This window comes from Varanus komodoensis, unplaced genomic scaffold (assembly GCF_004798865.1).
Source record: "Varanus komodoensis strain SLA01 unplaced genomic scaffold, ASM479886v1 scaffold6_4, whole genome shotgun sequence".
Lineage (NCBI taxonomy): Eukaryota > Metazoa > Chordata > Lepidosauria > Squamata > Varanidae > Varanus > Varanus komodoensis.
In genome coordinates, this window is record NW_025336347.1 from 11918092 (window position 1) to 11941498 (window position 23407).

The following is a 23407-nucleotide window of genomic DNA, read 5'->3' on the forward strand; positions in this document are numbered from 1 at the left end:
TGTGCAAATGTATGCATATTTAAATAAAGGTTGCTTTTACACATGGCAGCTCAGCTGACAGTTGTACTGCGAAAATAACAAGCTTGTATGTTCCCTTAAGCAGCCTCTGGATTTTTCTTTTCTTTTTGGCTATAAAATTCTCTTTCCCTTCTTCTTACAATCTGCCCAGATCAGAAGTGTTGACACCTGCAAGTATACCCTAGATAGTTTAAGCTGCTGTCAGTTTTGCTGAACATTTAGGACTAGGGGACACAAGAGATTTTACTTGTGCCTGCAAATCATGATGAGTGCAGCAAAGGACTGCAGCTCAGTGGTAGAGCACATACTTTCTCTTGGTAGGGCTATGCAAGAATTGTGCCTCAGGTAAATCCCAGATGGCCCTGCCTGTCATTGTCTGCTCCTCTGAGCTGGGTGGACCAAGGTCTTGCTTGGTATAAAGCAGTATCCTCATTCTGATGGCACAGTGGTCCCATTCATACTTAACACGAAGACATAACCCATAATGCTATGAACAGGGTGAGCTGCAGAAGCCTTAGACTCTCTTTCAAACTAACAGCACTAGAGTTGTATAATTAAACTTTGATTCATTTTAACTGTAGTTAGTGAAAACAATCCAGCATTATCAGTTAACTTTAATCTTAAGACTGAAGTGGTTTGTTTGGACTTAGATGTCACAACCTGCCACAGTTACCCTGAAATGGAAGCTGTGCTGGAGAAGGGGAACACAGGGAGCTGCCCTGTCCTGCGTCAGCTCAATGATGTTCACACTGACTGGCAGCAGCTCTTCGGGGTTTCCGGCAGGGCTCTTTGTTAACCGTGCCCAGCAAAGCCGGCGAGTGCACTTGGGTTCACAGTGGCTCATGCTGGTAACCTTAGCATTGCATGTCAGGCCTCTGCTTTTTCATTGTGCACAGAATTTCCTTATTATGAATGCAAAATGTTCTGAAGGTATGCAGAGCCATAAACCAATATAAACATTTTAGACTGGTTCAGACCCTGTACATGGATGGGTGTGCATTTGTGTGTGTTAAAAGGAGAAAAATGCATTTCTTTTTTATAGAAACCTTGGAGACAATGCCATACGGTCTGTTCAGGAGGATGCATTTGCCAAGCTGAAGCATCTGAAGAAGCTGTAAGTAATAGGGCGACTATTCTACCCCATAGCTTTGAACCATCGTTGAGACACATATTCCCCCCAGTGGCTGTTTCCACCACCGCCACGTCCTACAATTGCTGCTCCTCACTTGCCACCCCTGCAAGCTATTTTTACAGTAGAGCAGATGCCAGAGACTTCTCTCACATTTAGTAATGAGTGAAATTGGATCTTCTCTGCAGCTTCTTTCATTGGGCTGCATCTGTGCCCTTATCTGTCTTTGCTTGGGAAAGCTGGACTCCCTTTCTCTAGTCTTGCAGAACATTCAGCTACTTACTGAATTTCTGCTGGCAAAGCTGCCTTTCCTTTTATATCTACTTTGCAGGTGTACTGCCACTTTCATAATATACAGGTGTTAAATTTGGTCCTTGTACCCACTTAGTCCCAGGCCACTAAGTAGCAAACATCCTGTCCTGAGATGCTTTCCATCCCCTGCCCCCCCTCCAAAAAAGTTTGCTGTTCAGATGTTTTAGTGGTGCTTTGATACCCAGGAACTAAATTTCTTAGATTGCTTTCCAAGCAGAAAGTTTATGATTATCCAGAATCTGTTTCCTACGATCCATGTAGTAAGCATTCAAAAGCAGTAATTGAACATCAGATATATAAACTTAGCTGAGGCAGAGGACACATTCCTGTCCATTCAAGGTACTGCAGTAGCTCCTGCCCAAGTAAGTAAGTCATTTATGGAATGGTGGCCAGAGGATGCTTGGCATTCACAGAGGATATGTCAATGGATTGCTGTTAGTCATGGGAGGTGCTCAGCGGCCATATGCCAGGGTGCCATGTCCAGGTTTTAGGGGGCCCTTGAGCAAGACACCATCAATGGACCCCTCCATCAATAAGTGTACGTGCTTCTCACCTGCGTTCTCATCACTGCTGCCCCTTGCTTGCTTGGCCAGTGAGCAAGCGAGCTGTGGCATCTTCTGCTGCTCCTCACCGTCCCTGTGGCCTGGGCCAGCCTGAAAGGCAGCTGAGCAAGCAGACTGCCATGGCTAAGTAAGAGGAGCAACTCCAGGGACTCTTGCCAGCCGGCCCCTGCTGGGGGGTGGGGTGCAGCTCCAGCAGTTCCCCACCATGCCTGGCCTTGACACGGGCTGTCAGCTGCCCGGGAGCAGCACTGGGAAAGGGCTACTGCTGCGTGCCTTGCTCGAAAGCTTCCCAGGCTAACTGCTGTGGTAAAGAAAAAGTTGGATTAGTTGGGCCCTTTGGCTGATCCAACAAGGCTGTCTACTTTGTCAGTGTCAGGCTTATTTTGTATAATCTCTAGACCTTTCAGGTGTAAGCTGTCACCCAATATTTCTGTTGCACAATTATTTGGAATGCTTGGCTTCAGAGATTCCCACAGTGCAGTGTTAAATAAATCGTCCTTTACTGTCCTACCGAACCAGCTTATTTCTTCAGTGGTAATGTCCACCTTAATCTTGGAATGTAAAGTGAGGGCCATCCAGTTTTAATTTGCTGCAAAATATATATCTGATATTTATAGGACAAAATGCGCTGCAGCTGGTGTGGGCCTGGTTCATTTAATTTGTGGGTGGGCACTGTATTCAAAGATATTTGCTTAGTACATGGTATTGTTTAGTGGACTTATGCTCTCTTAAGTTGCACTCTTCCAATTAAGTTAAATGTCATTAGCCAGCAAAATCTTTTTTAACCCACATCCACCGACGTCCTTCATGATGCATGGGTGACCCGAAAGAAGCAACTAGCTTCTCCAGTTTACAAGAGGTTACTGCCTAGTTGCTTGGAGGCAGCTCATACTAGTGGCCATCCAAATGACTGTTCATGAGCAAGAGACTGGAGCCAGTATTTGTTTGCCTTCTGATAAAGGGAAAGGCCTTTCTGCTTGAGGAGTGACCTCCACTTCTCTTTGTGGGATGCCCCCATCACATTTTACACCATTCAGCAAGAGCTCCTGGCTTTGAGAGGCATTTTCATGGGGACAGGGAAGCCACCTTCTCCCAGCACTGTTGATCCAACTTAGATCCAGATCCAGCCCCTGGAACAAAGTCACATCTATTCAGTGGTTGTTGACTGGCCAGTCCAAGTGCAGCATTTTGTTTACCATGCTGAAAGCAGAAACTTGTGCAAGGATGCAAATACTTTAAAACCCCTTTTAAGTTCCACAGAAAAAAATACTCTTTGCATTTTGTTTGTTTCCCTCCAGCCACATAAATAGCGAGAGTTTCCTGTGTGATTGTCAGCTCAAGTGGTTGCCGCTGTGGTTAACCAAGAAGGAACTGCAGCCATTTGTGGAAGGTACCTGTGCCCACCCAGAGTCATTAAAGGGCAGAAGCATTTTCGATGTGGTGCCAGAAAATTTTGTGTGTGGTAAGTGTTGGCTGTAGCCTGGAAATCTTGAGGTTAGTTTGGAGGGCAGCCCTTACCCAAGAATGTGTCTGTACTTTGTGGCCAGCTCATTCTTTTGCCTGTTGTGGAGCTGCACACCCCCTTCGCATGCTTGCAGTCATCACTGGGCAGGGTTGATTTCTTGTCAAACCTGTAAGTCATGTTGGCTGGGTTCACATATAAAACTAGCTAATCTATGTTCTGAGTTGTTGAATTCTGGGTGGTTGCACTGTGTGAACCCAGCCATGCTAACAAACCAAGATGGCCAGAAAGAGATCCATGTTGTTGGGTTATGATTTATGGATTGTTTACACTATGGGTTGTCAATATGTATGAACCCAGAACTGTGTATTGGTCATGGATCATTTTGGCAATCTCAAAAGGCAGTGGAATAGAGCAGTTAAAAAAAGCAACTCTGCATGGGAGTGCTGCAGTACCACAAAAGCAGCTGGGCTACAGGAAGGGAGCAGCTGAAGGAGAAGGGAAACAAAAAATCCAAGGATTGAGAAACAAGCCATGGTTTGTTTGAACATTTGCCAGGCAAACCTTGTTATCATCAGTTTAATAAACCATGGGGCTAGTGTCACATATGAATTGAGTCATTCACAGCATGTGGTGGGATACCTCTGGAGTTTTATCTTTAGCTCACCTCACTGATCTTGCTTGCTCTTTTGACTGTGGATCCATTTTTCCTGGCTTTTAAGCCATCTTCGTCTTTGCTGTGTACTTAAATAGAAAGGAAATTAGCAGAATATGACAAGTGAAAATTAATTTGAATGTGATTCTGATCTGAATCCCAGCCACTCACTGTATTTACTTAAATTGTAACTTATGAAGACTCTCAATACTGCATTTGCTATAAGACAGAAGTGAGAAAGCTGTGGTCCTCCAGCTGTTGGATTACAGATCTCATCATTCTTCTCAGACTAATGAGACTTGAAGCCCGACAGTGCATAGTGGTCCCCAGATTCCCTGCCTCTCATATATTGCATAGGAAGGTCTACTGAGAGTTGGTTTTGTTGTTGTTGTTTTTAAATAGGAAATATTACAGGGGTGTTTGAAATAATCTCACATTTTTCTTCCACTCAGTCTTTTCTGAGCCTTTTCTATGCTGCTGGTTCAGGGAACAAATTACATATTAGCATGTTAAATCCAAAACAGCTGAATGCACAAGTGCATAACCATTTTTTGCCTTTAAAATGGAATAGTTTAAAAGTTTAGAGCCAGGTCCAAAGTTACTTCCCTCCTCTCACTCAGAACAGTTCCTTATTTCTAGAAACATTTTAATTTGGCTCACTTTGTTTGTTAAAGGGGAATTGAACCTGCCATCATTCGTTGCTAGCTTTGCAAGCAGAGTAACCACATCAGAGCGGTCCCTCTGTTCTGTTGGAAGCATAATCTGTCCATCTCATTCGAGTATGATCATGTTTGATGCCACAGTCAGACAAGCCCAAATAGACCAACACCTGCTCAGAATGCAGGAACATCTCGGCTGCTTGGATGATGTCATCCTCCAGCTCTGTGTGTGTGTTAAAGATGATTAGGAAATCCATAGCCAGCAACCCAGATAATGCCACAGTCCTACCCACCATAGTAATCAGTGGTTGCAACCACACCTTGCTGACTGCGTGAAGTTAAGGTCATTCTCTGCTGAGGAGAGCAACAGCAGCTGAGCAGGTTGGGAAACCGAACCATGAAACTCACAAACAGGTGTTGCACTTCCCAGCGGCAAGAACTGAGGACCTAATAAAGAGCTCCAGAGCTCTGCACCTCAGCTGCGATGTGGACGTCCTTTCTAGTCTTGGCTAGCACAGAGGAATATAGATTTGGGAGACTGCCTGGCAACGGTGTCCAGGACTGCTGTAACCCTTGGGCAGGGTTTCAGTATCAATTTTTCTCTGACTAGACAGTGTTGCTTCTGCCTTGATGAATATCGTAAGAGTAAAACGCTTGTTGGGGCACAGCGTGTATCCCATGATGTCCACGTCCTTTGGATGTGCCTGTTTGGGGTCAGAGAGTTGGTCAAATAGGGTGGGTTTGTTTGTTTCTTTCTTCCTTGCAAGCTCTAGTTATTTCACTTCTAGAAGACTAAAAAAATACTCTCCCAATAAAGTAGATGGGATGTCCTACCATCTGTGGAGGACTTGTGAAATAATTAAAAGTTTTTGTAAGTTGATACATGCGGAAATACAAAAAACCTTTAAAACTAAGTTTCCTGTGAGTCCTAAGAATATGCTTTTGAACGTAATGCTAGAGACTTTTTCAAAGAACATATCAGAGTTAGTCAAATAGATGACAACTGCTGTAAGAATTACAATTGGTTCTAAACACCAGAATGCCCAACACCTGAGGATTGGAAAAATAAGTTGGCAGAGTAAGCAGTGATGGCAAAATTAACTAATGATGTAAACAGAAGACCGAATGAAGAATTTAATGATAAAGGGAAAGTCTGTTATAGTCAATATAATTAATATGATTGACAGATAGAAATGTTTGGTTTCTTGCAGATTATGAATGTATTCATTATATTTGTTTAAAATCCCTTGATAATTTTATTTCACTTTTTTCCTTAAACCCTTTTTCTTTCTGTATCCTGTCTATTTTAAGACATCAATGAACAATTATTTTTTTAAAAAAGAAATGCTCACTCTGCAGAGGGGGATTGTGTCAGCTCCCACCACAATAAGAGACTTTGGGACTGTCAAGCTCATAGTGTCATTTGCCAGCCAATTGCAGCCACCCAGCTCCCCTCCCATGAAGAATGCATGGTAGGAGGTGTGGGCCAAAACTTGAAATGCATCTACTGTACCCATTGCTGTTCCCTCAAGGCAGCTCTTCTGGCTGCATGATAGCAAACGGCAGGTGGTGCGTTTCATGTCTGACTGTCCCTTGCCTCCCTTCCGGGGGAATGCCAAGATGTTGGGACAACGCCTGGAATAAAATGCTTCGGTTCGACATGCTGGCCTTCCATGTGCAAGTTTCCCACCTGCACTCTGGAAGTCTGCAGTTCAATAAAAATACAGTATTGTTTGTTTCTCCATGTTCTGGATTGGCTCTCAATCTGGCTTGAATATCTTAGCATACAAAACAGATTTATGTTCTGTAAATCTGAACATAATTTGGTGGCGATCTGTCTGTCTGAGTTTTTCCTTTCTGCTGGAATGCCTGTGCTTTTGGAGCATGCGGGATGTTTTACACTAAATGCAGAGATGCTTTTTGTGTGACTAACAAATTAAGTTGCTAATAGCCTTCACTGTCAGGCCCCAAGAGCACAAGTCCTCGTTTTGGAAGGGTGACAAACAGATACATCTGTCATTCCTGCTGGTTCTTTGTGCCAGGATGCAGTTCCTGCCTGTCAGCACTTGTCACCGGTGACATTAATTGCAACAGTTGCTGTAACTCTTAACAAATTGTCTGTCATATTTTTCTGCATACCTTGGAATTCTTTTCCTCACTAAAATAAATTAGCCAGATGGAACATTGATGAGTCACCAGAAAGCATTAGTTTCTTCTACCCAGTGGATTTATAGATTTTTGCCTTATGCTTCAGTTTGAGTATATCTGTTCTGCTTATACCAGATTATCCCATGGTTCACATTTTATGGTATACATCCAGAAAATGGTAGGTTTCTTCCAGGCTTTGCATGCAAATAGGGGTTATTTTGGTGATTGTGGGGAACAGGCAATAGCAGGCTTGCAAAAACCAAGGGTTTTGAGTTTAGTGTTATAGCCAAGTGTAACTACATGGAGGGAGAAAATGTCAGGTAGACACTCAAGGTAAACATTCTTTCGTGGGATGGGAGTGGGAAGCCTATCGCTGCATTTGAACAGCAAGAAATGTACCTGAAGTAGCTTAGCACCAGCCAACAGAAGAAAGGTGATCTTTCAAAGGAGGTGAGATAGGATTGTGTGCAGCTGTGGCATCTTTCTAAAGTGGAAACACTTTTGGACTGTTTTTCAGAGGATTTCCCCAAGCCCAAGATCATTGTTGAGCCAGAAACGACGATGGCTGTTCTGGGGAAGAACATCCGCTTCACCTGCTCAGCCGCAAGCAGCAGCAGTTCCCCCATGACCTTTGCCTGGAAGAAGGACAATGAAATCCTGCATCATGCTGAGATGGAGAACTTTGCTCACGTCCGGGCAAGAGATGGCGTGGTGATAGAGTACACCACCATTCTGCACCTGCGCCACGTCACCTTCAATCATGAGGGGCGCTACCAGTGCATAATTACCAACCATTTCGGCTCCACCTATTCTCACAAAGCCCAACTGACTGTGAATGGTGAGTGAGGCAGGAGAGTGTCACAACCAGGCCTTGAAAACTAACCTGCATTGTGGCACCCAGATTTTCATGGCTGTTTTCAGCCATCTAAATGGCATATTCCTAGAGGTTAAGTTTTTAGTCCAGGGATAAAAAGGGAGGAAGACTCCAAAGTGATGCAAACAACAATATTACTGTTTTGCAAACTTGCGTGCCCAAAGTGTAAGGGTGCCTACCTGTAAGCATCATTCCCCAGATGACATGGCAAGATCTGAAATGCATCAGGCTAGTTGTATAAATACAGATTTCCACTGTTCTGCATTTTCCCCCATGCCATAGTGCCACCTTCCTTTGTTAAAAAGTTAATTGCAAAACTTTCCTTTTGGAGGTCCTGCATTTTAATTCTGATGCTGACATTTCACAGGAAAGAGTGCTTCAGGGGCCAGTTATAAGGCTTGCTGTATCTACATATCTGGCAGAATGAAGTGGCAAAGTCTGGAACTGCAGGGTCTCGGGTGCCACCCCAAAATGCTTCCTGATTTTTTTTAAATACCCACCAGAAGAAAACTAGCATAGTGGGGAGAAATGTTTTCTTCTCTCCCACCTCCTACTAGTCAGTCATCTTCTTTTATGTCAGGGGAGCATCCACAAATGTTAGGGTTGGTCTGCTTTCCTCTGAAGTGTTGAGGGCCACTTGATGTCTTCAAAACTCTGCTGCACACATGTCTATCAAACATGAGTTGTTCTTCCTATGGACAGAACTGACAAGGCAGCAAAACTAAAATGCTGACACCTGTATGTTGAAAGCTGACTTCACACTGAGTTGCCATTACAAAGTTTCAGTGTCCACGGAATGCTGAAAACATCTTGGATTTGCACAGTTCAAGTCAAGGGGATTGTTAATGTCACCCTTCCCAAAGCTACAGCTATTGTTATTGGTAGATTCTGTGTTAGTGAAGATTACAGGGCTTTATAACATTCAGGTAGTGTGGCAGGCGCCCACCTTTCCTGGCCAGTTACTTAAAATTTCTCAGCTAAATATTCAGTTAAACATGTCAGTCCTTATCATCAAGGGGGAATGTTTTTAATTGTGAGAACACACAAAATGTGTTACATGCCCAACTGTGTATGAAATATTTATTTATTGCATTTCTATGCTGTCCTGTTGCTGAAGGTTTCTGGACAGTTCACAGCAATAAAAAACATAAATTACAACCTGATAAAATGCAACATAAAAGTTTTGAAGCATAAAACTGTAGTATAAAATATAAAAATAGAAAACCAACACAAATCTTTTGGCAGTGCAAAAAGAATACAGTAACAGGTTTGAAACAACAGAACCCAAAGGCTACAATATGTGGGAAAATAAAGTGTTCACCTGGCCCCAGAAAAGCACTGCATAGGTGCCAGGCAAGCTTCTCTGGGAAGCTCCTTCCACAACTGGGGTGCTCGAGCAGAAAAGGCCCTCTTTTACAAACAATTATGTCTGGATTTTCTCTTCCAAAAGGTAGCTTTTTAAATAAACAGCACCACTGTGCCATTAAAGCAGAGTTACCAGGCTAAAAGCCAGATCAAAGAGCTTGCTGTGATGTGGGGTATCACAGAAAAAGCCCTTGTAGTACAGATTTTCTGTCCTAATAGTCTTTGACTTGTACTTTTAGTTGGTTTCCATTCCCAGGAACACAGAGCAATCATGTCAATTAATGCAAAATACAGAAATCCTTGGATTCATGCAGAATTTTAAAAATCACGATTCACATTTAGGAAGTTGCAGTGGTTCAGCAGTGTACGTGTTGGTTCAAGAGCTAGATCGGGTGTGGCTAGAAGGCAGTCACAGTGGGAGCAGCTTAACAGAGTAATAAAATCTTGTCCACAGTCAGTAGGATCAGGGACTCCCCACAAGCTGCATTGTGTTCAGAAAATAAGGGACTAGCCACAAATCATGAGCAAGGGCCTTAAACCTAATGAGCTCTCAGTTATCAGCTTGGACTGGGATGGTGACTGGCTTGCACCACAAAAGCATCGGTGCAACAGCAGGGATTCCCGTGCCTTCAGAGGATTGCTTGGCTATGAGCTGCAAGCAGCCTGGAGATCTCTCCCTCCCAACCATTCCATGGTCTTCTCCCATAATTCCAGCAGAGTACTTTTCATGACTCTTATGCAGTGTCTTCAGTCTGGGACAAGCAAAAGTAGTACTGAGTAACCAAAATGAAACACTCGAAGCAAGCCAACTCAGTGTCTGTTGTGGTGCAATTCCATGAAAGAAATTAAATAGGGCATGGCTCTCGCATCCTGGTAGTGCCAGAAAAGACGCATTCTGTCGCGAAGGCTGGGGTGGGAGAGCTCTTTGACCCTTGGAAAACGGGCCAGGGTTCTTCAGGAGCTTTTGTGATTGTCATTCTCCTTGCTCCTCGCAGTGCTGCCATCATTCCTCAAAACTCCCCATGACATTGCAGCCCGGACAGGGACAACAGCTCGGCTGGAGTGTGCTGCTGGTGGTCACCCCACCCCACAAATTGCTTGGCAGAAGGATGGAGGCACTGACTTCCCTGCAGCTCGTGAGCGACGGATGCATGTCATGCCCGATGATGACGTCTTCTTCATCACAGACGTGAAGATTGAGGACATGGGCATTTATAGCTGCACTGCACAGAATTCTGCTGGCTCTGTGTCAGCAAATGCAACCCTGACAGTGCTAGGTGAGGAAATTTGCTTCCTTTGTGGAGGAGGAGAGGCTGCCAGCACTGTGCTCTGAGATTACATTATGAAACTCATTCTTTGGAAGGTTGGAAAAAGTAATCTTTTATCAAGAATAAACAATGAATGGACTATGTTTCAGAAGAAATTAAGCCATACAATTCCTCTTCCTGTAGCAAGCTAACCCTTGTAATTCCTGCTGAGAAGCGAGTTTTCCTTGCTAACACAGGGCAAAGAAGTGGGGCACCACATTCTCCCACAGGAGTACTGATGTGATTGGGTTAGGAGGAAGCGGCCCACAATGTGCTGCCCAAGCTTTATTCAGTTTCTTAAATATGGATGGGAAGAGAGAGAGAGGAGAAAGGCAGAACCTGCATTAGCTAACTCTGGGTGGGTGGGTAGATTGCGGGGATATTTGACTACCCCAGATGGTTTGGGATGACAGCATAAGAGCTTCTGGATTGGATATGGCCCCTTTGAATGTATTTAGCAAAAGTTTGGCTGTCCTTGCAACATGGGATGAACCTGGGAACATGTGCAAATGCACTAGAGGTGTGCCTCATTGGCATCTCCGTTAGTGCACATAATATGTTTGCACACATTGAAACACGTACGCCTTTGTACATACCAGCAACCGAGCATTTCTTTGAGAGAAGTGGAAACCCTCCGTCTTTGCACTGGAGAGTTTCAGCTGGCTGTTTGGTCCAAGGAAAGGCAGCGTGCAGCCCAGAACTGACGGGGTGCCACAAGGAGTCTTTCTTAACCACAGGTTGACTTTCAGGCCTCTGCTGTTGGTATCCTTCTAAAGCCAATGGGTTTTGCTGCAGCAGCAGCAGCAGCACAAAACATCTTCAGGCTAACACTTCTTTCTGGATTTCTGCAGAGACACCAAGCTTGGTTCACCCCCTGGAGGATCGCGTCGTGTCTGTGGGTGAGACGGTGGTTCTGCAGTGTAAGGCGACAGGCAGTCCCCCTCCGCGCATCAACTGGCTGAAGGGCGACCAGTCTCTGGTAGTCACTGATAGGCATCACTTCACTCCAGGCAACCAGTTGCTTATTGTCCGGAATGTTGTGGTGGAGGATGCCGGGAAATACACCTGTGAAATCTCCAACACGGTTGGGACGGAACGGGCACACAGTCACGTCAGCGTGCTGCCTTCGCTCGGGTGCCGGAAGGATGGCACCACCGTTGGGATTATCACTATTGCTGTTGTGGGCAGCATCGTGCTGACGTCCATCGTCTGGGTGTGCATCATCTATCAAACCAGAAAAAAGAGCGAAGAATACAGTGTCACAAACACAGGTAGGACCAGGGTCTGCTTTGGATTAATGGAACGCTGCGCAAGGAGGACTCCTCTCTCTGAAGCCTGGCTGTGCGATGCTACTGCAGCCTTCCAGGTGTACTTTCTACCCCTAGCAAACCCGGGCTTTTTCAGTGTGTTTTTTAATACTGATATACAGGCTGCTTAGGGATTTTATTCAATTAATGGTACATACACAGTATTAATTAATCAAACAGGATGATGCTACACACAGGTCAGGCCGTTGGTCTGCCTAGCTCAGTGTTGTCCACCTTGAGTGGCAGCAGCTCTCCCAGGGTTCTGAGAGGAGCCGGCACAAGCGCCTGTACTCTGTCACGGAGCTGTAGCCTACTTTCTGCAAGTGCAACAGGCTCATCTGAGCAGTGTTGCCAATGGCTTGTACTGCTTATGGGCTTGCCCTGTTCTTTACCACATCACATGTGCCCCAGGAATTCGGCGTGCCCTGAATCATGGCCACCACACTCTTGGAGTCCCGCTCTCCAGCTGAGAAGGTTGCCCCTTCTTCGGATCATTCTTCTCTCCTCAGGAAAGTGCTTGCCCTCCTGGTTCAGGGAGCCACAGAAGTATGGTCTGCCTCCCTGCTTTTGCGGCTTTCCCATAAAAGGAGTAACCTGCTGAAGTAAAATTCAGACAGTGGCACAACAGCTTAGCTACAAGCCGTTCCAGAAACTTGCTCTCTGCTAAGCCAGCAGAGCTGGTTTGGGAGCTGAGGAGAGGTCCCTCCTTTAGGTGTCTTCCCTGCCTGAGACACTGGCCTGTTGACCAAGAAGAGGGCCTTCTCCAAAGCCATGATTGTCCCATCTCAGAATGACCAAATTCAACAGAACTACCCAGACCGCATATTGTACAGTAGCGTTAGTAAGCCAGGGGTCCCCAACCTTTTGCACGTTTGTTGTTGCATGTTTGTGGATTTGAGAAACTGCTGGACATGCTACCACTAAATTGGCCCCCACAGAGGATGACACACAGTGGCGTCCAAAGGACAAGTGACTCTCTCTCAAGAAATTTGAGTGCAAGCAGAAGAGGGGCCTGAACTTCAAAGTGAATGTACATGTTTGATCCCACAGAAGCACCAACAGAAGACTCATTTAAGGTTGAGGTCCTATGAATGCTCACATGCAAATCAATAGGAGTTACTTCTGAATAGATATATCAGTTGTTGTGCACATTCTGTACACATCTTTTTTAGTCCCCCAAAGGGAAGATGGTTGGTTTGTTTGTTTATATGCTGCCTGGTAGCCCAGGCTTTCTGGGCGGTTAACAAAAGTTAAAAACAAGCAAGAAAAAAATTAACATAATTAAACCATGGCCATTGCAACCAAATCAGCATATAATCCAGTATTGTAACTAAAGTCTAAAAGTTAATTGTTAAAATATTGGAAAAATAAAAAAGTTTTCATCTGGTGCCAAAAAGAATAGAGTAGGTGCCAGGTGCACCACTTTGTGGAGCTCATTCCACAGCTGGGGTGCCGCACCCGAAAAGGCCCTCTTCTTGGTAGCCACCTGCCTGACTTCCTTTGGAGGGCACTCCTGGAGAAGGACCCCTGAAGGTTACCTCAGGGTCCAGTAGGTACATACGGGATGACGTGTTCCATCAGATAACCTGGCCCCAAAGCACTGAAGGCTTTGAATGTTAATACTAGCACTTGGAATCGGGCCCGGACTTCAACTGGCAGCCAGTGTAGCTGGAAGATGAGTGGCATAATATGTCCTCATCAGCCAGTCGCTGTTAACAAAGACCCCTTCCTGCATCTGCCCGAGGCTCAGCCATTCTGCCCTTCCTGTCTTCTCCTGTGTTTGTGTGTGGCGAGAGTGAAAGGCCTTGCCTGGGAAGGAGAAAGACAAATATTGGGAGCTGGGAGGAAGAGGAAGTTGTGAAGAGAAAGCAAGCTGAAAGCAAGGAATGCAAGAAGCAGGGGGATAAAGAGGTGTATGTTGGGGGGCGTGTAGCAGGGCTTGAGGTTGAGAGTGGGGAAACCGCAAGGCAAGGGGTAGCGGGGAGAGAGGCTGGGTGCTGGGATGGGACGGAAAGCATGAGCCAAAACAGTGTGTATGGCAAGGGAGGAAAAGTAGCACCATCGGAGGCTGGGAGGGTGCGATCCCAGGAGAAAGGTTGGCATGGGTGGAAGGAAGGGGGGTGGGGCCAGGAGGCAACTCCTGCCTTTCCCATTTACCAGGCAAATGGCTGATTGGCAGCAGACCAGGGGCGGGAAGGAGAACTTGGCATCATGACACATTTCAAAGGGTTTTAAAATTAAGAATAAATTTTTGAAGCGGGCAGGGAGCAGAAAACCTCACCAGCGTTACTGGAGGCCCCTGTGGGCACTTGGCACTGCATTGGTGACTTCTGCACTAAATTATAAAACGAAATCAGTAAACTAAAGTTTCTGATTGTGTGTACTGTAATAAAACTCCAATTATTTGGTTTCAGGCAAGAGTTCTTGCTCTTGAAATGTCACCCACGTTAATAAAGGCATGTGGAGTCCCTGATAGAAACGCCTTCATGACTGGGCCGCTGGGTAAAGACCCAGCCTCCTGCGAGGAAGATGCGCAGCACATTTTTGTGCCTTCTCCGTTTGTGTTAATTCTCCGTGCTGTGAGAGTTCAGGGCAGACTCTTCTTTTTCACAGGCTGCCCCTTTCCAAGCTTGAGCCACACTTTCTGGGGCCCCAAGAGAGGCTGCTGGTTAACACAACCTCCAAACATTGCCAGCCTTCATTACGTTTGTTCGTGAAAAGCTGAGGTGGGGAGGCCTTAGGACCAAGTGGTGTGATCATTTCTAGAGAGCCAGCGTGGCGCAGTGGTTAAGAGCGCAGGACTGGGGCTCCGGCATCTTGGGCTCTAGTCCCGGCTCAGCCAAGGAGCTCATGGGATGACTTTGGGCCAGTCGCAGACTCTCAGGCCAGGCTCACAGGGTTGTTGCTGCAAGGCTGGGGGTGGTGAGGAGGATGAGGAGGAGGAGGAGGAGGAGGAGGAGGAGGAGGATGTAGAGTTCCTTGGAAGGAAAAAATGTGGGATGTAATTATGAAAGAGAGAGAGAGAATCTGCTTGAGTAGTGTTGGCTTCCTCTGTCTCTTACCTCTGGCTGTTTTGGAATATATACTGGTGGGTTGGGGTTGATAGGGAATGACGTCCAAAGCATCCAGAGGGCGCCAGTCTGGGGAATGCTGAATTAGAGGATAACTGAATGCTTTCAGGGCTGGCATGGAGAGGAGACTGTAAAGGTGGTTTGTGGAGCACCAGCCAGCAGGTTAGAGAATGTGTGGCTAAGGGGAAGGAACAAGCAGCAGCGAGAGATTCTCTGTAGGAATTAAGACAATAAAGGGAGCCGTGGGCAGACTGTTGTTCAAATGAGTGCTTTGTTTTACACAACCCGAGCTGGGTCTGGGTCTGACCTGGACTGCAGCAGATGCACCGACTGTCCCCGTGCCTCTCTGCTTTCAGCGGCAGCCGTGTGCCATGGCAGCAGCCCTTCACCTTCTTTGTCTCATTTCCCTGTCTTTCCAGATGAGACCATTGTCCCACCTGATGTGCCAAGCTATCTGTCATCCCAGGGGACCCTTTCTGAACGACAGGAGTCGGTGGTCACAGTGGAAAATGGCCAGCAGCCCAACGGGCACATACAGAGCAATGGTATGGCTTGGAAGAACTCTACTGTGTTCATTTTGCTTTTCTTAAGGGAGAGAGACACAGCATACATTCTGCAAAATCACATGGTAGAGTCCTTCCTGAACTATACCGCATCAGACTCAAGGTTGGGGAGAGTTTTTAAAATGTTCTTCCATGGCATAAACGTCCCTGGCATAGAGAACTAGCTGCGTATCAAGAGAAGAGCTGGGCTTAGAATCTTTCCCTCTAAATTGTCTATTTTTCTACCTGCGGTTTTTGTTTTGCTTTCAATGGAGCACATTTAAAAAACTCTATTCTGGGATGTAGTACAAGTCATGACGGACTCTACACTGTAATTTTTCTGAATCTGTAGATGATCTTAACAATATGGGTAACCAAACCATTCCTTCCCTTGACTGTAGCAGCATCCACCATGCGTGTGTGGCATCCTCGCAGGTTTTTCAGGGGTGTTGTCACTGCTTCCAAACATTGAGTGGCCGTTCTGGAATTCACCAGCCTTTGGAAATCAACCTGAAAATTCTGGTGGAACAGAGGGAGAGAAAGCCCAGTTCCAGTGAAACACTTGCAGAGCGGATGTGCTTGCATCTCTTAGGGGTGTCGTTTGGGATTTTGCTGCCATAGCCATATGCACTTGATAGAGCTTCACTGTTTGGAATTATTGACTTGGCGTGGTGAATATAATGCATGCTCTGGGGGAAAAGCCCATCAAGGCAGTGGGGAGTACACGACTGAAGGTTTCTGTCCTGTGCAGACAGGCATGGTTGCAGGTGTGTATGGGCATCCCGAGGCGTGCCATTATGCAGCTCTCCGTTAGTGTCCTTGCCAGAGCGGCTCAGCATTTGCAAATTGTTCTTGGCTCCATGGAGCTGCCCTCCTGGAAAGGGATACATCTTTCCACCCCCCTTCCAGAACTCAACCACATTAAAGGATTTGTAGTCAGTCAGGTGTATGGTATGCAGCAATAGGGTCTTTCGGTTGTAGCGCGGGAAGAAGTGCACATGCTGATCAAATCAATGCCTCAAATGCGCCAGTTACACCAGTAGCTTTTAAAGGTTTCACTCTGATGGTTGTGGCCGCAGTTTAAAGCTGCTTGATGAGGCCCATATGGATCCATACCCACCTTTAAAACATTCAGTCCTTGTACCTGTGTCCCTGCCACTTCTGACGACAGGGTTGCAGGAAAAGCAACCTTCGTTCCCTCCCTTTGGAGGAAAGACTGCATTGTGACCCAAAGACCACCCTTCTCCCACACCTGCTGCTCTTCCTGTCAGCAGATCCCTAATTATACTGTCCATTTGGATGTGCAGAGCAAGGTGTCAGTGGAACGCGGGATGAATAAATTTGGGGGGACAGGTTGGGGTGGCTGCTTGCACAGCCCTCAGAGACCTGTCGGAGCTTCTTGGGCCCACAAACATAGAGGCCACCCACAGCAAACCCAGGCAGAGCATGGCATTACAGCCTTGTCAGGGCTGTAATCCTGCCATATTTGAAATGCTCTTGGCATGCCCCAAATAACAGCACCACCTTTTCAGCCCTGGGGTGTCTGTGCCCAGACACACACGCTCAAGCAGCAACCCAGGCAGAAAGGCCCAGGGAGGACGGAGGCCACCCTGTCCTCTGCCCCAGCCATCCTTCCCCATCACTCCTTTCCCACCACTCTTAGGCGCCATAAAGCAGTGGTCCTGCCATTTGTGCTGTACCACCGGCACCATTTGGGCACCTCTGTCCCAGGGGCCTGGAACAGATGGGTTAAGATTTCTGCAGCTTTTTTTTTTTAACATGCCAAGAGACTGGGAGACAGAGGGTGTTTGCAGTGAAGTTGGCTAGTGAACCAGATTGGTTGTGTGGACCTCTCTGGTTTTATTCCATAATTTTGACATCTCATACTCTGAACATCTCCTTGCTTGCGGTATCTGCAGCCAGGTAGCCACCTTGTTGTTCTCTTGCAGGTGTTTGCCAGCCTGAAGGAGGACGGGATCCAGAAGCCGATGCTCACCCAGTCATCTACCGACAGCCAAAGCTGTGTTTAGGGTACAATAAGGAGGGTTGGAAAGGAGAAGATATAGCTGAAAGGATGCTGGCTGCTGACAAGACAGGTCAGTGCCCAGCCCCCTAGGAAAGGGTTTGGAAATAATTCTGCTCATAAAAATGACCAGCAAATGAAGGCAGCCTTTTTTAGACTTTAGAGAAAGCACAAGAGAGAATTATTCTAGTAAAAGGTGCTTGTTTCAGATTAGTTGCATGTGACTTGCATAACTTTTTTTTCCCAAAAATTTTATTTGTAACTGTTTTCTTAGTACAAAAAAAATCTAGTAGTTGGAATTTAACGAGCACAAGTTGTTTGGTAGGTTCTCCCGTGTAGTTCCCCCTCCCTTAAAAAAACAGGAATAGGAGTAATGCTGGAGTCTTCATGCTTATGCTGATATCCCTTTCCTTTTTTGGCATTACATAAGAGAATTACTGTATTGTAGTCCAGATTGGTTCAACAACCAATTATGGTTTGTGTTAGGCGAGGCTAGCCAGCTCTTTGGTTGCAAGCAACTCTTTAAGAACTTCAGTTTGCTACCCATAGCAACATGGAGCTGCTCTGGCTGAAAGCTGGGGCAGCCTGCAGTTCTCTAGCACACAGCTGAACAACACAACACTTAAATTAAGGGTAAAGATTTACAATAATTTAGCAGAACAAGATCTCTGGTAGAGACTGGGTCTCCTCTGAAGTGTGACAAATAAGGAGGCCACTTTTAACAGTGGTTGGCAGGAAGAAAGATTTTGAAAACTTCCCTTGCTTCTCAGCTCCAGCATGCTCTTCTCCCTTCTGCATGTCCAGAATTCCATCTTGGTGGAGAGAGTAGCATGCAGATAAAGAGCTGATGGTAGCCTGCACCACAAAAATCTGGATTCTGTGAACTGTGTAGTTATGGACACTGAGTACAATGCATGGTTTATTTTGCATGATTTCGACTGACTTTGTTAGCTGTAAGGAAGTGAGCTATTCAGAGAACGATACTCCATTCGACTGGAAATAGTATCCAAAACTCTTTTGGCTTCTGAAATCTCACCAGGCAATGAGCAAACACTTGAGAGCATTTGCTGTCATGGGGGAGAGAAGCTTGCTCTTTGTTTAAAATGTAAATAGAACTCCTCTGGAAGCAAAAGTATGTGCCAGTATCAAATTCTCTGTCTTTTCTGTGCTCCCATAGAATTCAGCATAGGCCTGAATTTAGCTATGCTGAGGAATGACTGGAGTGACCTGACATGTCAGGAAACAAGCCAGGCCATGCAGCCACTGGCCCCCTTTCTGCCTGAAACATGGAGCAAAGTCAAAAGCATGCAGAGCCAGCCTCCCCGCACCTGCCCCCTTCCCTGGATTATATTCTGCAGGCAGCTTCCCTTGCTTGATGGAGATTTAGTGCTTCTTGAGGCAACACAACAAGCGCAAAGGCGTGTATCTGGAATGGGGCAGGCCAGTGGAACCACCAGGATGGAGCTCCACCAGCCCCCCATTTCCAGAACAGAGCCTTGCTGGTGATTTTGAGGCTTGTCCCCAGTCTGCGAAGTCTCCACTGTGCAAGCAGCGGGTGATGTTTGCACAATGGACTGAGAGGGCTGCCCTCACAGAGAACGCACGTGGTCGCGGATCCTCTGCGCGGGCGGGCGCAGACTGTGTCCAGAGTCACTACTGATGCAGGAACTTTTTTCTCCCTCGGGCCTCACCCCACCTCCAGATTACAACTTGCCAGTTGTATGCACCGATTGCAGCGGCAGCACCGAGAGCATGAGCGTCACCATTTACCCCAAGGATCCAGATTATTGCCCTCGGCCTGCAGAGGGTACACCTTCTAATGCTTCCAGTGGCAAAGAGTCCAGCAGGCATGACCGAATACCTGCAGCCAACAGTCAAGGTCTTTCCAAGTGTAACGGGATGATGAGCAGCAGGAAGGCCGACGTCAGCGGTATTGTCTACCCCAGTAATCACGATAGGATATTGCCTGCTGGCCCAAGCCAGCCCGCTCCAGTGGACAGCAAAGGTACTTCTGTGCCTGTTGTTTATCTCTGAAACCAGGGCTGGGGGACCTCAGGTCCAGGGGTCACTTTCTGGGCCTCCTGAGGCCTTCCCGGAAGCCACTTGTCACCCTGGCTCCCCTTGCTTTTCCCCAATCCCTGATCACCTGGCAACTTCCTGGCTTGTGTGCCGTGCCCCCCCTCCCCCCCAGGGCTGAAAAGCCTCCAGAGGCTGGCTCACTGGCGGGAAGAGCTTGGAGTGGTGGTATGCTCTTTGGTTTTGCCTTCTGCTCTGGACCCACCACTTTTGCTCTGGGGCTCCGGTTGGTGCTTTCAGCCCCATCTGTCACTGAAATGCAGCCACTGAGAGCTTCTCCAAGCTTGAGTTCAGCCCTTGGACGGAAAGAGGTTCCCCATCATTGGCTTAGACCTACATCCCATAATAGGTTTTCCAGTTGCTCGGATGAGTCACTTCTATCCATAAGCCTGTAATATAGATAAAGATGCTTTTATATCCCACCCGTGGAATGCGCTCCCCAGAGAGGTCCGCCTGGTGCCATCGTTACTTGTTTTTCAGAGCCAGGCTAAGACCTTTTTATTTAAACAATATTTTAACTATGATTAATAATAATTATAGGTTTTAATTGTGCAGCCAGGGTGTTTCTGGGTTTTAATTATATTTGTATTGTGTTTATTTATGTGAGCCGTCCCGAGGCTGTAAGCGATGAGACAGCATACAAAAATAATAATAAAAAAAAAATCTATGCAATGGTATGGACCACTTCGATCTGATTCAGATTGGCCCATACCTCTCCGGCCAGTGATCCCTATAGAGCTTGCTTCCCACACACAGTTTCTACCCTAGAGGCTTAAAGCATGCTAGGGAAGCAACATGAGTGTACGTAATACATTCCCAGAGGACATTTTTCAAAAAATACGCATGGAATCCGGATCAGCTCTAGCTCTCCAGACATGAGGCAGTCTTGCCCGGGAGAAAACCCCTGGGGAGTCCGTGGGAGTCAGAACGTCCCTGGCAGGGAGGCCGCATTGCCTGAGCCGCCTGCATGTCACAGGGGAGCCTGGGGTGCGTGCCCCTTGTGTGCAGACCCTGGGGAGAGGAGAGCGAGCTGTTGCTTTCAGGCTGAGCTGCTTTTGCTTCCCAGGCATGCTTGGGAATGGATGGATGGACCCCATCATGGAAGCCACAGCCTCGAACTGACAAGAGCTGAGCAGGGCTGCCAAGGGTTTGGAGGGTATTTCATTCATTATGACACCATAAGTCATAAGACGACTTGATGACATGTAACAAAAATAGTCATAGGTAATGTGTTCGCATCTTTGGAAGAACAAGCTAGTAGCCAAGTTTTGAAAAATTCCATCTATAGACTCTTGTGTTGTATGTCTTTACAGGTTCTTTGCAGCCTTTAACAAAATCCTCAGAGCCATACGGCTGTTTACTGCCTCCTGAAGGCTCATCGAGGTGCCTAAAAGGAACTGCTGAGCTATCTCAGACCTTGCCAGAAGTGGAATCTAAACAAACACTTCTTTCCAATGGACACTTACCAAGGTCACGTGACTCTCTTCATGAGTCAAGCCACTGAAAAAATTACACCAGACCAAGAAAACTGCTATGTGCAAATTGAACCGAACATGAAATACACACAGAGAATTTCTTTGCACAGAATTATCTAAGCTACTTCTACCTCAAGTTCTGAACGGACAGCTTCTTACAGGAAAGAGAGAAGAAAAAGAAAACAAAATGAGGTATAAGAAGCAAGCTTGTGTGGGGAAACAAAGTCCTAACTGGTGCCCACTTGTAAATAGTTCTTAAGTTACCCCAAGAAGTATCCGTGGCTCACACGTTGGCTTGCATATAAAGCACAGAAATGCAAATGGTTATTGTGTAAAGTATTTGATAACAAATTTGTACATAAGAGTTTTCATATAAATATATATATATATATATATATATAAAATCTATATATATATTATATATCTTCTAACAGAGGTTATTTTATTCCTTGGTGCATGATCAAACTGAGTGAAAGTATACAATGTTGACAACGTACATTGTTTTCTCGCGATAGGGTGGTGGTTAGGTTCTCTTAAACGCCACCCGTGCAAGAGTTCTGGTGCCTTAAGCAGAACTTCCAAGAATGGGCCCATATACCCTTAATGGAGAAGACCGAGCTGTTGAAATTGTTCTTTTTATCATACCGAATTGGTTTGTTTGCTCAAATAATTCCCCAGAGATACGGCATTTATAGCGCAAATCTCTGCATCTCTGCTCAAACTTTAGTACCGTTTAGTTCCTTGAGGCTTCCTCCCAACTAAATGTATAAGATGCAGTCTTATAACTGAGAATGGTTGTTTCAGCATTGCTGAGCAGAAGTGAAGCCTCCGATTCTTGGCATATCGAAGCAGCATGCACTGGCCGTGTTTCCTTTCAGTGCAATTGGGCTGGCACTGGAAGAAGGGAAAGCAGGCAGCAATCACATTTTTGAAAAAGTAGAAATGCTTATGTAGCCCCTGTTGTGCTGGATATTCACATAAATGTGCAGTGGACTCGTTTTTAGATGCACATGGCCATGAGTAGGATCACAACATGTATTTGTATTTAAATGCTAACGGCTCATTGCACTAGCAATATCTGTGCATCCCAGTGGAAAAGCCTTACATTGCATGTACACCTGAACAAACAGGAAAAAGCAAGACATTTATGTGATGCAAACCCTTTACTATTTACATTATGGCATCTTAGCACTGATAAGGGAAATCTTGAAATATGTGGGTAATTCCTAAGTTACTTTCTTACACAGTAATCCAACACACTGAATAATGCATTTGCACATGCACATAAACCCCTAATTTTTTCTTTGTCTACATTTTGGCTTAGAATGCAGATTCTTAGTGGCTAGCTCTGTTTGATGTTGAAGAAAACTCTCTGAATTGTTAGTCTCTTAAGTTCCACCAAGAAAACTATTCAAAAGATGGAGCCGCATCAGGCTTCTGTTTTAATTTTTTAAAATACTACTTTGAGAGCTATCAGCCACCTAACTCACTATTATAAAACAAACTAGCAACAAAAATAGAAAGCCCGATGTTGAACACGCATGGGGAAAACTGTTTTATATAAAACATTAAGTATAGAGCATTTTTAATTTATATAAATGCTGCTGCTGCTTGATATTTGTACTTGTATGCTGACATTTTCATTTTTCCATAATTCTTTCTTCGTAGTTTGAGTTGGTCTAATACAAGACAGTTCAATTTAAATTAAGACTTGGGCTAAGAGGGGCAGAACGGCATTTTGGGTGTTTTCTTTTTGTATTATTCTTAGCCAGGACTTAAGGCCAGTTTCAGAGGAGGAATGCGGGGAAGTAAGAATATTTAGTTTAGGGCAGTATTGTAGGAGAACAGGTCTCAATCTAGGAGGGCCTGTCCGCATGGAACAGTAAGCTAGCACTCAACGTAGGTGGAAGACCGTGAGTTGGCTCTGGCGTCACCTTGATTAGATTGCTAGGCGGTTCTGAAGGAGTTGCTTATTCCTTGCACACCGGTCTTCTCCTCATCAACAATCCTTACATTGATTGGAAAGTGCCACATTGAATAGGCATCATGAGGCCAGGTTGCTCTGCGCTGTATTCGTTTCATCACCAGGACTCTGCCATCGCACCTGCACAGGAAACTACCAGAAGTTTGTGGCCTGCCATCTGTGCCTGTTCTTCCCTCTAGCTTTGTGTGAGTGTGATGGTCTTTCCTTTAATAGGACATCTGCTGAAGCATAGCCTTTCCTCTTACAGCTGGGTAGAGCCTATAACCATCGGCTGTTTTGCACCTCGTGACTTCCAACCAAACCCGTAAGAGGTGATGCAGGTTTGTTAGGCAAGGGCCTTAAAAGTTTTGCCATTTGCTTTTTAGCTGAAGCTGGCCTTTATGAAGCAATGCATAGATTAGCCAGCTACCCATCTTGGTCACTTCCTGACAGTAGGT

General features: G+C 45.8%; 1 protein-coding gene across 1 annotated transcript in view; it reads left to right on the plus strand.

Moving 5' to 3' along the window:
- The window catches only part of LRIG1 (leucine rich repeats and immunoglobulin like domains 1), a 151239-nt gene extending 129667 nt beyond the window's left edge, over nt 1–21572 (plus strand). Inside the window, exons 11-19 of the mRNA XM_044451854.1 lie at nt 1061–1132; nt 3321–3484; nt 7464–7784; nt 10181–10462; nt 11344–11763; nt 15290–15415; nt 17362–17508; nt 19138–19440; nt 20825–21572. Coding sequence (XP_044307789.1) covers nt 1061–1132; nt 3321–3484; nt 7464–7784; nt 10181–10462; nt 11344–11763; nt 15290–15415; nt 17362–17508; nt 19138–19440; nt 20825–21015 — 2026 coding nt within the window. The 3' untranslated portion in view covers nt 21016–21572. The remainder of the gene's footprint in view (nt 1–1060; nt 1133–3320; nt 3485–7463; nt 7785–10180; nt 10463–11343; nt 11764–15289; nt 15416–17361; nt 17509–19137; nt 19441–20824) is intronic.
- Nucleotides 21573–23407: the final 1835 nt, after the last annotated feature.